This window comes from Plasmodium brasilianum (genome assembly GCF_023973825.1).
Source record: "Plasmodium brasilianum strain Bolivian I chromosome Unknown PB_00_11, whole genome shotgun sequence".
Taxonomy (NCBI): Eukaryota; Apicomplexa; class Aconoidasida; order Haemosporida; family Plasmodiidae; genus Plasmodium; species Plasmodium brasilianum.
Window position 1 is genome coordinate 1,575 of NW_027122943.1, and position 17,850 is coordinate 19,424.

At 18.9% G+C, this 17,850-nt stretch overlaps 3 protein-coding genes across 3 annotated transcripts; 2 read left to right on the forward strand and 1 right to left on the reverse strand.

Annotated features, from left to right (window-relative positions):
- Window positions 1-961: 961 nt before the first annotated feature.
- Window positions 962-1,940, forward strand: MKS88_000257 (uncharacterized protein; the record flags this gene model as incomplete). Its single annotated transcript, XM_067219364.1, has 2 exons — window positions 962-1,048; window positions 1,176-1,940. The coding sequence occupies 2 exons, from the start codon at window positions 962-964 to the stop codon at window positions 1,938-1,940; spliced, it is 852 nt and encodes a 283-aa protein (XP_067070295.1).
- Window positions 1,941-5,438: 3,498 nt separating this feature from the next.
- Window positions 5,439-6,320, forward strand: MKS88_000258 (uncharacterized protein; the record flags this gene model as incomplete). Its single annotated transcript, XM_067219365.1, has 2 exons — window positions 5,439-5,525; window positions 5,643-6,320. The coding sequence occupies 2 exons, from the start codon at window positions 5,439-5,441 to the stop codon at window positions 6,318-6,320; spliced, it is 765 nt and encodes a 254-aa protein (XP_067070296.1).
- A 7,951-nt stretch (window positions 6,321-14,271) lies between these two features.
- On the reverse strand, window positions 14,272-16,865 carry MKS88_000259 (STP1 protein; the record flags this gene model as incomplete). The annotated part of the gene is made up of 4 exons (XM_067219367.1): window positions 14,272-15,386; window positions 15,653-15,745; window positions 15,848-16,721; window positions 16,845-16,865. 4 exons carry the CDS (start codon window positions 16,863-16,865, stop codon window positions 14,272-14,274), a joined length of 2,103 nt encoding a protein of 700 aa, XP_067070297.1.
- Window positions 16,866-17,850: the final 985 nt, after the last annotated feature.

The window sequence follows — 17,850 nt, forward strand, 5'->3', positions numbered from 1 at the left end:
AAATTAATGAAATTTAAAGTAACAATTATATATCTGCTTAACCTTTAAACTTTTTTTTTTTTTTAATGTTCTTATATTTCTTTTGAATATATATATTAAAAAAGAAATTTAAAAATCTATGTATATTAATGTAAAAAAATTTTTTTTAGATGGAGGATATAACCTAAACGTAATTAAAAATAATGATTTTCAAATATTAAGGTGCAAAAATAAAAAATCACACCTTGTTTGCTATTAGAATATATATTTCTACATAGATTAAGTAGTTCCATAAATTTCTATCTTAAAAAGAAATTATATACTATAAAAAAGTATATTTACTTGAGGAGGAATTAATGCATTTGTCCTAATTAATATAATTAATATGTTTTTTTTCTTATATTATTATGATTATTGTATTATTATAATAATTGATATTTTATTAATAAAAATCAACGTTTTCAAAATAAAAATTTATATAATCAGAATTATTAATTGTTTATAATTTTTAACATTATTAATTATTTTCTTAATATATAGAGGAATATATTATATTTATATTCTCTACATTCTACATAGTGTATAAACTCAATATTTACATATAATATGTATTCGAATATTTTTTTCATAATTTATTCTGAAAAAGGTTAATAAAAATATTATATCATTATAACACTACACTGAATATTTAAATTATATATTTTAAATATATATGTATTAAATCGAATTATATGATTTCAGAGAAAGTTATTTTTTTTTTTAATAAAATTAAGATAAATATTACATAATGCATTTTAAAAATTAACTTTGGTTATAGAACATGTAACGTATATTATAGTTATATATATTTTATTATATATTTATACAGAAATAATAAATTTTTTTTTATTATTTTAAATATTTCGTTTTATCATTAGAAGTATATTCTATTATTATTAACTTCTTCTTTATTGATTATATTATGATATTAAATATCTGTATCATGGAACGAAAAACAAAGATCCTCTTACTTTTTAATATTGTTGAGCTTATCCTATTATCTTGGGTGCTTCATTTTAACAGTGATGTTGTATGAAAATATCATTTAAGGATATTTGAAATCATAATATTTTTTAGTTTTTTTCTGTATTAATACCTTTTTTTTACCTCTGTATTATTAATACAATTAAATAAAAAATATTTACATTTTTTTTTAGGGCATGTTTGACATGCCATTGAATAAGTATTGCAATTGTGCGAAGGAATTTGAAGCAAGAAATTGTCGATTACTAGGATATAAGTATAATATCGATTCAAAGGATATATTTACAAAAGAACAAATGCCAAATATTGGTTTGACCAACAAAAGAGATATATGTAACAGTGAGGAAGGGTTGCAAAGCAAAGTAAATAAATCAAATGGATGTTCACCAAGTATAACAAGAAGTCGTAAAAAAGATATGAATAAAAAATCTTGTACATTTGAAACCAAAAAATATTCCCATTTGGAAAAAAAAATATTCAAGGAACTCGATTATGAGAATTTTCTTAAAAAAAACAGATCAATTAGTGATAAGATGTACAAAAAAATAATGCTTAAAAAATACAGATTACGTTTTACTTTACCTTTATTATTTTTTTCACTGTTTTTAATCATACTCTTAATAGATTTATCATGGGGTTTGATTGATAAGAATAAGGGGTTATGGGGTGCATTAGGGGTTTCTACCTATTTAGATAGCTTGGCTAATGGTTCTCTGAAAAGCTTTTTAGAAATATTGAAAAAGTTCCAAGGTTTTTGGAAATCTGCTTTTAATGCAACATTGAGTACAGTTAGTGAAAAACACGTATTATGGCATTTATTTGGTATTCTAATATATTTCATACCGTTCGTTATATTGGGTTTCACATTAATATTAGGGATTATTTATTATCATAAAAAAGTTAAAAAATATGAAAAAATTAAGTTCCGAAAAAGATAAAATGAATAGTAAGAGATATTATTCTTTTTAAAAAGAAATACCCAATAAGAACTAATATATATTATCTTTAGTGATATTCCTAATAAATATTCTCAAAACAGTATAAATTTTATAGGTAAATTTACATAAATATACCGATAAATATATTCAACTGTAAAAGAATATGTCTTAATTTTTTTTGTGAATATAAATGTTTTAATTTTTTTAAATGTGTTCATTAATATGTTATCTCTGTTTAATGCCGCATTTTCGATTCTTTTATATGTAAGTAGGTTTTTATGAGAAATAAATTTTTTTGAGATAAAATTAATATATAATAGGATAATTTACATACATATATTGAAATAGTATGTTAATTTATAAATATAATATGTGATACTTCGTATTTTTCTGCAGCTGAAGTCTAAAATTATTATTTATGGAAGTAATTATTAAAATGTATTATTAGATTTATATTAACTATAAATATGTCCTATTTTATAATTTATGTAAGAATGTGAATCTGTTTTGTTGCATTTACATATACATATTTGTAATTAGTAAAAGTATAATATATAAAATATCTTTTATGAAATATGTTTTATAGAATATATTTTTTGTTAATCCCTTTTTGAAAAGGGTGCAGATGTTTGGGGATGGATTAAAAGAAAAAAAAAAAGTATATAATTAAATAATATATATATTAAATATTGATTACTTTTAATAGTTTTTTAAATTAAAATTATAAATGTTTAAAATTAAAAGAAGAGCTAAAAGAATTTAATTTATTATTAATGTATTTTGCTGCGATATTAAAGATAATTTTGGAAATTCTACTTAAATATATATTATATTGAAAATATATAGAATATATAATTTGTTAATTTTTTTTTATTACAAAACAATAAAAGAAATTAGTTTAAGTTAATTGCAGATAAATGTGTTATATTAAGGAATTGTTTTGTTTTGTTTTTAATGATTGTATATCTCATAATGTGTTTTATATATCTATGAAAATAAAAATGGTCTTTATCTGTAATGAATCTAATTTTATTTTTTTCTGAAATAATAGGTTAAAATGTATTTAAATATTTTTATATATATTCTATTTTTTAAGATTGTCTACAATTATGTAATGTGTAAAAGTTTGAAAACATTTTAAATATATATGAAAATATAAGTAGTTTATAGAAACAATTAATAACATATTCAAAATAATTACAATTTATTAAACATAATAATAAAGAAAAAACAATTATATTTTTATAGATAATTTATAAATAAAATGATTATTATTTGTTAGATAATTTTTAAAAATTTGTATGTAAAAAATTATATATTTTTTCGCTTTGTTTCATTTAATATATCTAATACAGAAATTTGGTTATGGAATGGTTTTTTGAATATTTTTATTTGTTAAAATTAATTTTATATAGATATAAATGAACACAAAAACATAAATTTAATATATTTTTTAGTTATTACACTTAAATACACTTTTAAAAAATATTTTTATATAAATAAAATGTCTCGTTCATAATTATTTCTTTGTAAAAAGCATACTCAAGTTAAAAGGGAATAAGATATTATGATGTACAAGCGGTTATTCCTAGGAAAGCGAATATATATCTAATATACATTTTAATTAAAACATCAATAATTTTTTAATTTTTTGTTAATTTTACAGACTAATGTAATATATTCAAATATTTTATTTCATTCAAAAAAAATATATAACCATTTATATACGTAACAGTTCTATTATAGCAATAGGTATTTTATTTTTTTCTTTTTTATTATATTATTGTTACATCTGAATATATATAGTAAAAAAAAAAATAATAATAAAAAATTTAGTACATGATTATAAATAATTTTCATTAAAATTACGTAATACCACTTGAACGCAAAGATTACAACTTTTAAAAATTATGGTACGAATATAAAACAAAAGTCTTAATTTGACTTTAAAATAGATACTAAATCATATATTAGGTAGAATAAAGTAAATATAATTTTTTAAATATATTATAAGCTAAAAAAATAATATATTAATTGAAGGAGTAATTGGATCATATGTTATAATTTAAGAAACATAATATTATATTTTTTTTCATTGAATTTTTTTTTATTATTTTATTGTTATAATAATTGATATTTTTCCTTAATAATAAGGAGTGAAATATAATGTTTATAATATTTAATTATTATTAGGATAATATTTATATAATTTGTAATTAATATTTTAATAATAGATAAACATACTATATATGTATTCTATATGTTGTACATTTTATGGGAACTCAATATTTCAAAATAATATGGAATAAAATTTTTTTCCCTTAGTTTATTAAGAAAAGGATTTGTAAAAATACTATTTAATTAGTACACTCGATGAAATAATTTAATAATATACATAGTATAATTAAGAATAAATTTAAATTATTTTATTTTAATGAAAGTGTAATTTTTAAAAATATTAAAATAAAAATTTTATAATACGTTTATAAATATATTTTTCTTTATATATATATTACAAAATTTATTACAGCAATGAACGTTTCATTAATTATTTAGGAAGAAATAATAATTTTTTTTGTTTTAATATAAAGTATTATTAAAATTCGTTAAAATATGTTATTACATGAAAATATTACGTATACGTGTATATGTAAGGAATAATTCTCTTGTAATTTTAGGATTTTCTTTTTTTCTAATTGAATTACATTATTTAAAATATAAATTAATAAGGAAAAAAAAAAAAAAAAAATGGATAAATTTAAAAATATTTTATTTACAATTAAACAGTGACTTATTTATAAAAATTATAATTTACAAAAATAAATGCATAATCATAAGAAATTATTTCTTGGATTTCTTTATGAATATATTTTCTCGTATATTAGATATTACATTATAAATTATATTTTTTTAATTATATTTAGAATATCAAAAAAACTGCTTATGAATAAGAGGAATCTAAACTATGGATTATAATTAACACAACACAAAATATTTTCTTTATTTGTTATTTTACGCTTTAATAATGAATATTTATTAAGAATAAAATATACTTGTTCTAAAAAATGATGCTTGTAAAATTAGCATTACAAACAGGATAAATTCCTTAGTATCCTTAATAAGCGTTTTAATATATAAAGGAGCGTATTATATATATATATTCTATACATTCTCTATTGCTTATAAACTAAATATTTTCATATGATAAAAAATATTTAATACAACATTAAATAAAAAGTTAAATCATATATATTGTATATTTAAGAATGAATTCAAATTCTTTTATTTTAATGATACAATTTGTTTTTATATAACATTTAGGTAAAAAATATATAATACATTATTATATATCTTTTTATATGTAGTTGTTTAATTGTACATTATAGTTGTATATATTTTATTAATATCTTACTAAAAATCAAAAAGTATTAATAATAAAAAATATTATGTTATTATTTATTCATTAGTTTGTATTTTATAATATTATAGATATATAATATGGAACTAAAAATTAACCCAATTTTATTTATTATAATAACTACTTTTACTTTTTTAAAGAGGATTTTATCTTTTAACCATGATGGGGTATGATAATATTAGTTATGTTATTGTATTATACTTAATTTCCGTGTTTTGTTTTTATTAATACCGTTTTTTACAATTAAAATATTTGTTCATTTGAATAATAATGTTTTTTTTTAGTTAACTTTTAACAAATTTGTAGGTGAGAATTTTATGCAGTGTAGAATATTAGACAAAAGAAATTATCGATTACTAGCAAAATGTAAAAAGGATAAAGATTCAAATAACATATATTTAAACGAATTTTTTCCAAATAATGATAAAAAAGAAAATAAATATATAACTAATAATAAAAAATGGAATAAAGAAAAAACCACGAAATCAAACAAAAGTTTATTAAATAAAGCTCAGTACTATACAGAAGTTATAGATTACAATAATGGAATATTTGATGGAAAACATTTTCACTTTGAAAAAAAATTAATAAGAAAAAAAGATTATGATGCTTTTCTAGAAAAAAAGAGGAGAATTAGTGATATATCTTTAAAAAAAATAAAATTTAAAAATTACAGATTTGGAAGTGCCATATGTTTACTTTTTTTATTGCTGGGAATAGTTTTACCCATATTACAAGGATTAAAGCTATTACAAAATGCAGGAGATGCGATTAAAGGATTACCACATATGAATGCTGTGTGGACATTTATAGAAAAATGTTTAGGTCAGGCAAAATATAATTTTTTTTTAATAGCATTTAGCACAATTATCATTATATTAGTTGTTATACTTGTAATAGTAATTCCTAAAATTTTAAGAAATAACGAAAAATATAACAGAATTAAAGCGATGTATGAGTAAGGTAAATAACAAGATACATGTTTTTTATATGACTTATTTATATGAAACGTTATATGTAATATCTTTAGTTTATATACTTAATAAACATACATATTGTTTATATAATTTTATTGATGTACATGGATTTATAACGTAATCCTTATAATTAATACTCACAAATTATGTTCTTTGTTTGTTGGTAAATTTGAATGCATTAATGATTGTGATTTTTTATTATAAATTATTGTTGAAACAAAATAAAATAACATCATGTAATATATGCATTTCTGTATATAATTAGATTCTTATAAGAAACATATATATGTGAGTTAAAATTAATATATAATATTAATGAAGAAGTGTTAGAATTTCCGTTTTAAACGAAAAGTACTTGTATTGTATTTTATATTCTAGAAGAATAATATAATTATCTGTAGACATACTTAAGAAATTATATGATGAACTTTACATTAAAAATTAATATTTTTTTTTTGTATTTAATGTAAAGTAATGTATATATTATATTACAACGATTTATATATATTTTACTCCAATATAAACATAATATTTGTTATATAAATAATTTTTAATAGAAATATGGCATAACACATAAATTGTTATTAATAATTGTTGTAAGAAGTTTGATTTTGTTTTTTTAACGGTGTACTTAGGGAATTAGAAATGTATAATAAAATAATATTCTTATAAAATATTATTTCTTTGGTAATTAGGATTAATATTTTATTTTTATCCATGATACTATTTTATTTTATTTAATAAGATTATGTATCCTATAAGTATATAATTAATTTATAAAGAGAAAAAAATAAACTTCATTGTTTTAAGAAAATGAAATATATTTTTATTCATATATTAAAAAAGAATATATATTATAAGAAAAAAAAATTTTAATCTTTAACAAAATTTTTATATTTTTAAATCCTATATTTTTATTATTTAAATGAAAGCAATTCTTTTGTTACTAAAATTATTTTATTATAGAAAATACATTATTAAAAGTATGATGAATTTGTGAGCTGAGTAAATAGTTTATATAGATTAATTATGTTAAAAACATTGAAAGATGACATTACATAAATTAATTAGGAACAAAATGTTACAATAATATTTTTATAATTTTATTAATTATGTACATAATGATGTACAAAATGTATATATATATATATATATATAATATATATAATATATATAATATATGTAGTAAAATTAAAATCTATAATTAAATAAATATTATAAACTATATAGTATTTTTATGTTTATTATAATCTGGAAGCGTATGGTGAACTCTTTTTTCCGAATTAAATTTATGATTACTATAAAACTATTATTATAAAACATAAAATTAATTATCTCCTTATTTCAAATATATGTTCGTTTATCCTTTTAATACGAACATGCTAATATTTAAAATGACATGAAATAGTTTCAACGAAAAATATTTTTGTTTTATTATTTTGAATGTGATATTATGAGTAATCTGATCATTTCCATATCTATATTAGTAACAAAATTGCAGATATATGGTAAAATACAAGATACCACATAGATATGCAGAATAATTAATATTAATTCCTATTCTGAAATTTATAATTTGGTTATTAGAAATGTATCTGAAGTTTTTAAATGTAGCAAAAAAAGTGTCTGATTTTTTAAAATGTAATATGTATAATAATGTATATATATTGAGTTCCATGGAGTTCAAAATAATGGAATTCAATTAGAAACTTGAATAAAAGTAGATTTCTGCTCAATTTCTTTTTATTCTTAACGTACTATAATGTTACATGATATTACATTTAAGGAAGTAATTGTTCTATTTTTTCCTTACTATAAAGTAAATAAAAATGAATTATATTAATATATATGAGATTTGTTACTTTTATAATTTACTTTAGAGTAAATTTTATAATTATATAATAAATTTATATATGTTTATTATTTATCATATACAGATTTGCTTACTACTTCGGATGTTATATGTATAAAATATATTAGAGGAGAAAAGGAAAATAAAGTATAATGCTTCGAAAGAATATATATATGAATTATAAACTAAATATTAATAGTTTTGCTATATATATTAGAGATTGAGTCGAATAAATAACTCTTAATTACATATATAAATAACCTTTTTACAGTGTTACATAGAATATATACCATACAAAAACTACATTACTAAACTTATTGCATATTATTTTAAATGTTTAATTCTATTTATCGGCAAGTAGATAAATGATAAGGAAACTTTAAAGATATAAATAATATATATATATTCTTTTAAATTTTTAAATAATATTTTTATTTTATGAATTTTATTTTTTTATTTGGATAAAAATATTACTGGTGTTTTTTTTAAAGCTTCTTTTTCTTCTCTTCTTATTTTAATACAAATTTTATAAACAGTTCTATATATTAATGTATACTAAAATCATTATTTATTTCACAATCTTGTGCTATATATTTATACCTTAAAATTATGTGGTTTTAATTCTAAAGAAAAATTAATATTTAAGTGGACCTTTTGTTACTGACTCAAACAGTAGTACTGTATTTATGTTAACCCTTTGTTTGAATAATTGTTGTGTAGTTTTTTTTTTAATTTTAATGCGCATGTATACATTTCTAATTTTTTTTATCTTATTTATTAAGAAATATTTTCTTATTTGTAACTTGTGCACCTCTAAGTATTAGATTTTGTATTGCAAATAATATAAAATGTAATTTTTGTATCATGTATCTCATTGTTGTTGATACCCTATACTATGAGAACTTCCTTTATATTTTCTATATACTTCTTTATATATATTTTGTAAGGATTCTCTTTTTTCTTTACGTTTAACTATTTTTTTCGCAACTAAGCTATTACATAAGCATGATTTCAATAAAGTAAACTGTATGAAACAAAACAAGTATATATACCTAAATATATTAAAGTTTTGTGCTTGTAAATTTTTGTAAAAATGGGCATACTCATTGTGTTAGAATATTCACGTTATTGACTATAATTTCTTATTAACTTTATATAAAAAAAATAAAGAGAATGTTGCTAGCAATTCGACCGCTTTGGATAAACTGACAGAAAATATATATTTTACTTGCATAGGTGATAAATATGTGATAAACCAGTACAAGGAGCTACCTTGTGAATTTTATTATCAAATACTTTTTTACAATTGATTAAATCCACGCAAAAAGCATTTTAACTACATTTTTGATGTTTTTTACAATTATTCTTGTAAAGGTTATAACATTTCTTAATATTACCACAAATTATATCACCAGAATCCTCTTTTTTATCATTAAATTTGCTAAAATCTTCATAATAACCGTATATTTATTCAAGCTTTGTTAAAGATTCAGTATCAATTTCTTTTATTTCTTGTATGCCTATATTATCTAATTTAGACGAAACACCTCTAAAGGAGTTAATTTAAATGTAACTATTATTCTTTTTATTTTTTTTTTTTGAATTTATCAGGTAATTCAAGTATTTATGACGTTTGATATTATCCGAATAATATTTATCCTTAATTTCAATAAAATATCTACCAATCTGTTGACATAATGCAATAAAATTAGTATTAGAAATATCTAAAGAATTATATTTAGTATTAGAAAAAATTTGTCCAGGACTTATACTATCACTTTTAACATTTTAACTAATCCCCTCATATTCCATTTTATACTGAAGATATAATTCCACGGAATTATTCTAAAAATAAAAAAAATAAAATAAAAAATACTACTACTAATAATAATATATATTCGTAAATTTTTATTTTAATGAATAAAAATAGATATTTCATTGATATAACAACAAATTAACGAAATATTATGATATATATAAATATTATAAAAAAAAATAAATCTTACGCTTTCCCCCTACATTTTATATAAATACATGTGAATGAAATAGCAAAAGTTAAATTAATATAATATTGATATTTATCTAAGTGAAAAAATGTTACGCTTTAAGTTTATATGTGGTGCATTCTTTTTTGTTGTATATAGAATTTAAGAAAACAATTCTTAATAAAATCACCACTTTAATTTTTGGTTAAAATTAATATAAGTTTGTATAGTTTGTACAGTACAATATAAAAACTTTTAATTTAAGCATAATAATATGAAAAACATAATTTCTATATTGTATCTAGAATAGAATTATAGTAATAAATATTCTTCCCTTTAATTTTTGTTCGTGTGAAAATTATATAAATGTACTTATATGATATAGAAAAAAATAAATTAACTTTACTGCATTCTCATATACATATTGCGAATTATATTCGATTATCTATATAAAAGTCCTTTTTTACCTTTTAAAATACTATAAATATTATTTATTTTATAAATATATAATTTTCCCTTTTATTTTTATTTTAGTGTTAAAATGGTACCTTTCAAATTATTACAGTTAATATTTAAAATATGTTATAATAATATATGGGTTCTTTAAAAATCTCAATTTCATGATTTTTAGTGAAATTATAACTTTTCATAAATGAAAAATAAATACAAGTTAAATAGTTTTATAATACATGAAAGTAAAAACTATTTCGTTTAATTAAAAATATCTCGCTTAAAAATAATATTTTAAGTATAAACATATTATTCTAGAGATAGACATTATCGTATAATTTAAAACAATCTCTTATTTTTTTTCATACTATTACACAAGAAGCTAAAGTTTCAGTTTAATCTTTATAACATTTGATTTAGTATAATATATATGATTATATTTCAAATATAACAATTATATTAACAAAAATTAGATATTATTACAGAGTAGATTAATTAAAATTATAAATTAAATAAAAAAAAAAAAAAAATTTATGCCTAAAGCTTTTAGTAAAATATATTAGTGAATTTTATTTATACATGTGACTAATAAAAAATATAAATTAATATATTAACTAAAATTTATATTTACAGACAAAATATAACAAGCCCAATTAAAAAATAAATTTATGGCTTTTGTTCTACTTTCCCAATATTGTAAAATAATTGATAAAAAAAATATCATAAAATTTTTCAATTTCGCTTATTTCACTGCTATTTTATTTATCCCTATTATGTGTCTTATATGTTGTACTATATATAAACGTATATTTCAAAGATCTCAGAGAATAATAATAAATTAGTTTTTTTTTTTCTTATATATCATATTATTGTAAAATATCTTAAGATTATATATTTAGTAAAATATATAACTTGTATATTATTATATTTTAATTGTACTAATATATTTATGATATAATTAAATATATTTAAAAAAAAATATAAAATTACATAAAAACTAAAATTGTTTTTATTATAAGTTCTTAAGTAGAATGATTTTTTTTTTACTTCGTGAACTATGTAGAAGTTAATACAGAAAACTGATTATTATAATGGTTAAAATAAATATTTTTTAAATTTATTTTACGTAAGATATCCTCTGTTATTTTATTTTTATATTTATAACAATATTATATCATTTTTCAATACTCATATATGCGTTTCGTTTAATAAAATAGTCCTGTTGTCAAAATGCCTAATAAATTCCAAAGCATTACTGTTGTGCTGTTATGAGATTAATATTAATTCATAACTACATTTGTAGGTTTATGTATGGAAATATTCTATTATTATTTTTAATATTCAATATATTTTTAGTATAATCACAATAGATTTAATAGACTAAAGTTATATTAAAAAATTTATCAAGTACTATTTCATATATAAAAAATAAAATATAAAAGAAAACATAAATATTCATTATCGTTGTAATGTATAATTTATATAAATAAAATATGCATATAATATTTATATTATATGATAAAGTGTAAAAGTATTCAATAGAAAGAACCCTATATGTATTAAACTAATATACATTAAAAGAACAATATATTTATTTCTGGTAATACAAAATAAGTATATCTAGATTCTATTGAATTATTCAATATTGTTGAAACAACGATAATGCTAATATCAATATCTAAAAATAATTATTTTTTTAATTAAATATTATTACTATATAGTAACATATTTGTTATATATATTATATGGTTATTCTATTACAAAGATGAATATATATTTCAGTTAGGAAAGTATTATTAGATAGTAATAATTATAATCATATCATTAAATTATCTTTTTTTCCTAATTTAATTATTAATAAAATTTCTGTATAATGAAACTCTCCAAACAATACACAATATTATGTTATTATAGTACTTGCTTAATACAATACATTAAGTAAAAATTTATAATATACTTATTTTTTTCGTATGATGTTAAAGTAAAAACTTATTATATATCAAAATGGATTATACATTTACGTATAATGACATTAATATTATTTTATTTTATAAATTACATTATATATATAGACATAATAGAAAAATAATATAAAAAAAACAAATGATCAATAATCTTATTAGGTAGGATGAAAAATTAAAAATATTATTCTGTAATTATAAAAAATCAAAAAAAAAGAAAAGGATGAATACCAAATTTTTTAAATTCTCTACAAAACATAAAATGTTCACTGAAAATTTTTTGTTATCATAACATAATATAAATGAAATGATGAATTTGATTTAGAGAAAAAAAAAAAACAAAAAAGATATATGATATTTTTTAAAAGTTCTGTAAAATATGTGTATATTCCTTCATTTCACTTTGGTTTTAAAAAAACGTGGAAACATATCAACTATATTCTATTCATTTTATACGTCTATTAATGTTTGACTTTTATTTTTCTTTTTTCATAAAAGTATTACTAAATTATAATAATGAAATAAAAAAAAATGGAAAAAAACAAAAAATGAGTTTTATATTTATATGTTCATATCTTTTTGCAAAATATAAAATGGATGTTAAGTTAAAACATTATATATTCATAATATTTTAACTATCATTTCATTTTAACAATTTTGATAATTTCATTTTTTAATTAAATATATATTTAAAAAATTTATATACATCAAAAAAAAAAAAAAAAAAATACTTTAATATTCTCAATATATATGTGAACAGGTTGCACATATGATACGAAATATTTTATGTAAAAATATAAATTATTTATTAAGAGATAGAATTTTTAAATGCGATATTTTAATTATAAGGATAAATAAATTATTCAAGAGAAAAACAGTGATATATATAAATAATGAAAGGTTATATATTTATAAAAAAGAAACACCTTTTATCTGCGAATACCCATTAACTTAAAATAGAATAAGAGGTATTTAATTCATTATATAGTATATTTTTTTTTATATTATATATAATTATATAAATTATGTGTGTAATTTCATTATGTTTTATTACGTTTTAAAGTATTTTTTTTTTTTAATAAGTTTTTTATATTAGTTTAAACATGAAACGGTCGTATAAAGGGAATGTTCAAAGGATTCAAATAAGCATCTATGGAAATGTGGAAAAAACTCTATATTAAAGAGTAATTGAATAAAATATAAATATATATACTAATATAATAATGCCATATTAATTCAAAAACAATATTGCAATATTATTTTTTTTGCTTTTTTTTATTTTTAAAAATCCTAATTTTCTACTAGTACTTTAATAATTTCCGAAAATATTAATATTAATATTAATATATACATATATATATTTATTCATTTATTAACTATTTGCTGCTTTTATTGGATTAATTATTAATATAATTTTGTACTAGTTATTATTACATAAATATATATTATTATGTATATTCTGAATATATTTAAAATAACTATATTAAAAGGTTTATATTTTATATATGCTTTTATCCATTTTGGTATCCATTATTTTACGAACTTTTTTTCATTGACTCCTTAAGGTTTTGCAAAATTTATGAAATGTATTTCAAATGTGTAATCTGATTATACATATATATCCTCCTAACATATTTTCGATGTATATTATGAATTTATAAAATATATTTTTCTATATTTAAGTAGTATTATTCTACGCTGCTCTCATTATATATCGAATTTGAGGGTGTATTATGTTCCTTTATCCAGTCTTCTATTTGCTTACTAAAACATTTGTCCCCCATATAAGTATGAATTTTTCTATTTTCTTTATTTTCTAAAAAATCATTATTAATATCACTTATTTTTTTTATAATATCTGATTTTCGCTCTAAATTTACTTCCGTTTTCCATTCATTTATAGAACTATCCAAATGTGATTCTTCATTTTCTATAAAATCTTCTTTTTTGCATTCTTCCAATACCATTACGAATACTAGTATGCACAGTTTTTCTAGTAATTTTTTTTTTATATAATTATATAATTCTTCATAATTTTCTTTTTTATGTAGTTCTTCCATATTGAGTATTGATATATTATATTTATTGTCTTCATTTACACACTCATCTAACATAATGAATAATTCTTGTGTCAATCCCTCAAACCATTCTTGTTCCAAGTATTGTTCTATGTGAATACGCTTTTTTAATATCCAATCTTTCCATAAATCTTTTTCTTTTTCTGAAAAAGAACCTTTTTGAATTTCATTTGAAATATTCATTTTAAATTCCATACTTTTTTTTATGGAATCTTTTTCTTTTTTCCATTCATATTTCAAATAATTAAACCAATCTGTTTTTTTCAATTTTTCAGAAACTTTTTTATGTTCTTTTACCCATTTATTCAATAAAATTTGTTGTTTTTCAAAGTCATTAATACTTTTATTATTTTTTATCATAGATTCTTCATTAGTCAAACCAATATATGTTCTATGTTCTTTTTTTGCGAGCAGTTCTATGCATATTTTTAAAAATTCTCCTTTTTTATATTCCCATTCTTCATTTCTTAATTCTTCGAGCACTTCCATATGAACTTCTATAATCGTTTTAATTCTGTCTTTTTTCTGCTTAGGCGAGTTTACGTATTTTATCATGTCATGTTCATGAATTTTTAATTTTTTTATGATTTGTTCGTCATTGCATATCGAGTGTTCTGTATAATCTTGTGCTAAGAATTTTATTTTTTCGTTAGAAAATGAAGGTAGTAGTATTCTTAGGAATTTAGCTTGTTCTCTTTTTATCCTTTTTTTTTTTTTAAACCCTCCTATTAAAGTATACTACAGTAAAAGAAAAACATATACATAAATTAAATTATTACAGTATACAAATGTTTATAATATATATGAATATTTTAGTTTTATTATACTTTAACAAAAATAGTAAATACGATTATAACTAGAAAGCTTGTTAATATAAATGATATGTATTTGTTATGAGTATTTTCTTCTGGATCTACAATATAAATTTAAAAATACATATTAGTTATCGTAGTTATTTAAAAAATTGTATAATAAGTATGGTTAATGACACCTGGTATTCTTTGGAGTATAGGTAAAGCAGGAGGGAGAGAATCAAGTATTGGCTGTCCAGGTAACCTCAAAATTTCAATATCATTGCTTTCACCTGAGGTGTGAGAAGTATGATAATATGGTATATATATTGTTGGTCTTTATGGAACTGAAACGTCGTGATCTATAAAATATTGTGGTGCATTAACTTGTATACCATTTGTAGATGTAGCTTCACTTTCTACGGATGAAGATTCAGATGCTGGATTTTGAACTTTTACGTGAACATCTGGCGAAGGTGAGGATTGTAATTCTTGTTGAGTTTCCTGATTATCTTTAGGTACATGTACATTTTCAGTTCCTTCGGAAGATTGAGATATCTCCAATTGATCCTGTGGATCTTGGGATGTATTTGAATCATTAGTTATTTCATCAGCTTTTGTTTGTGGATCTATATTTTCTTTTTCAGATGTAGTTTTACTGGCTGATAATTCATGTAATGATGGGCATTCAGATAATTCTTGGAAAGTTTCAGGATTCATTAAATTGCATATCGTTTCTGAACTTTCTATTTTTTTTTTTTTTTGGTCTTTTGTTTTATAGCATTTTTTAAAAAGAGTTTCCTTTTCCTTAAAATAAATCTTCTTTTGTTGAATCCACTTATTATATGCATTGCACTTACTTATATATGTATCATAATTTTTTTGGTCTCTTTTTAACTGTTTTATTTCATTAAAATCTATCTTTTTCTTTTCGCAGAAATTTATTTCTTCATATTTTAATTCTAAAATTTTTTTATCTATATCGTCTAAAATCAAAGGGCATCCTCCATGTTTACTTAATTGTTTGTAATAACCATTTAATTTATTGTTTAGTGCTCCTTTCCACGTTATTTTATAATCTTCATAATGTTTTGGTGGATTATTGTTCGCAATAAGATAATCAGCCAAATTTAGGCATCCATTCCTAAATTTATCTTTATCATTTTCATTAATCAAGGAAAAAATTTTTCGTTTTATTTCATTTTCAATCCTTTTAAACGCTGGTATTCTTATAACTGTGTAAAATAGATTACCATAGGAATTATAATACTGTATTCCAAAAAATTACTACTAATTATTTAAGCTTTAATTTGTAAGTTAATTTTATTAAAACATTCTTTCATAAATAAATTATGCATAAATATAATCATATTATAAATTATTAAGTCTTACCTGTGAAAAACAACTATCCATGATGGTTCTACATTAATACTCTAATTCGTTATATATAACAATCAGAAATAAAAGTACAAATTTAGTTATTTTTGTTTACCAGTAGGGTAATTGTAAATTAATATATATTGAAAAAAGGAAATTATAAAATTATCATTAATATAAGAATATGTATATAAACAATAATTTAATCGAATATATTTCTACTTATATTGTACTTTCGTAACTTCTTTTACTTTAAGGAAATATGTTACAACTGCTGATATAGCCTAACAATATTTTAATTTTAATTCAAAGTTACGTATATATTATTATGTAAAAATAATATTCTCTTTGTAAAGGAAAAACCAAAATATTAACAATAAAACAATACATATAAATTACACTAACTTGTAATATAAATATTATTCATTAAAAATGTCATTAATCTGCAAATTTCTGTTTCCTCTTTTTTTTTTAATACTAAAATATGTAAATGTAGATATTATTTTACCTATTTTAAATAATAAAATTCCTTTTATTTTTACGTTTTTCCTGGAATAAATTATCTGTAAACCAAATCGTTATTACTACCCACAGTATGTTTTTATTTATTATATTTTGTTATTGTTCCTATGTATTATTGTTATAGACTATTATAGTGTTATTATTCTGTTAAAAAGTTTTTATATTTACTGAATTGTATATTAGAATGAGAATTAATAATATATAAATTACACTGAATTGTTGTTGTACATTTCAAATATTCTTATCATTACAATATACTTGTTATACTAAATATTATATATGTCTATTACCTAAAATTTCCTTATTTATAGTATATATTATTCCATTTAATAGATTTAATATAGTATAATTTATTATACATATATTTTCATTTGTATGTATCTACTAACACATATATATGTGAATCATTTTATTTTATAAACATTTAATTATTTAAATATATATTTAGAAGTATTAATTAATAAAAATATGTTTGGTTAGTTATATAAAATATGAAAAA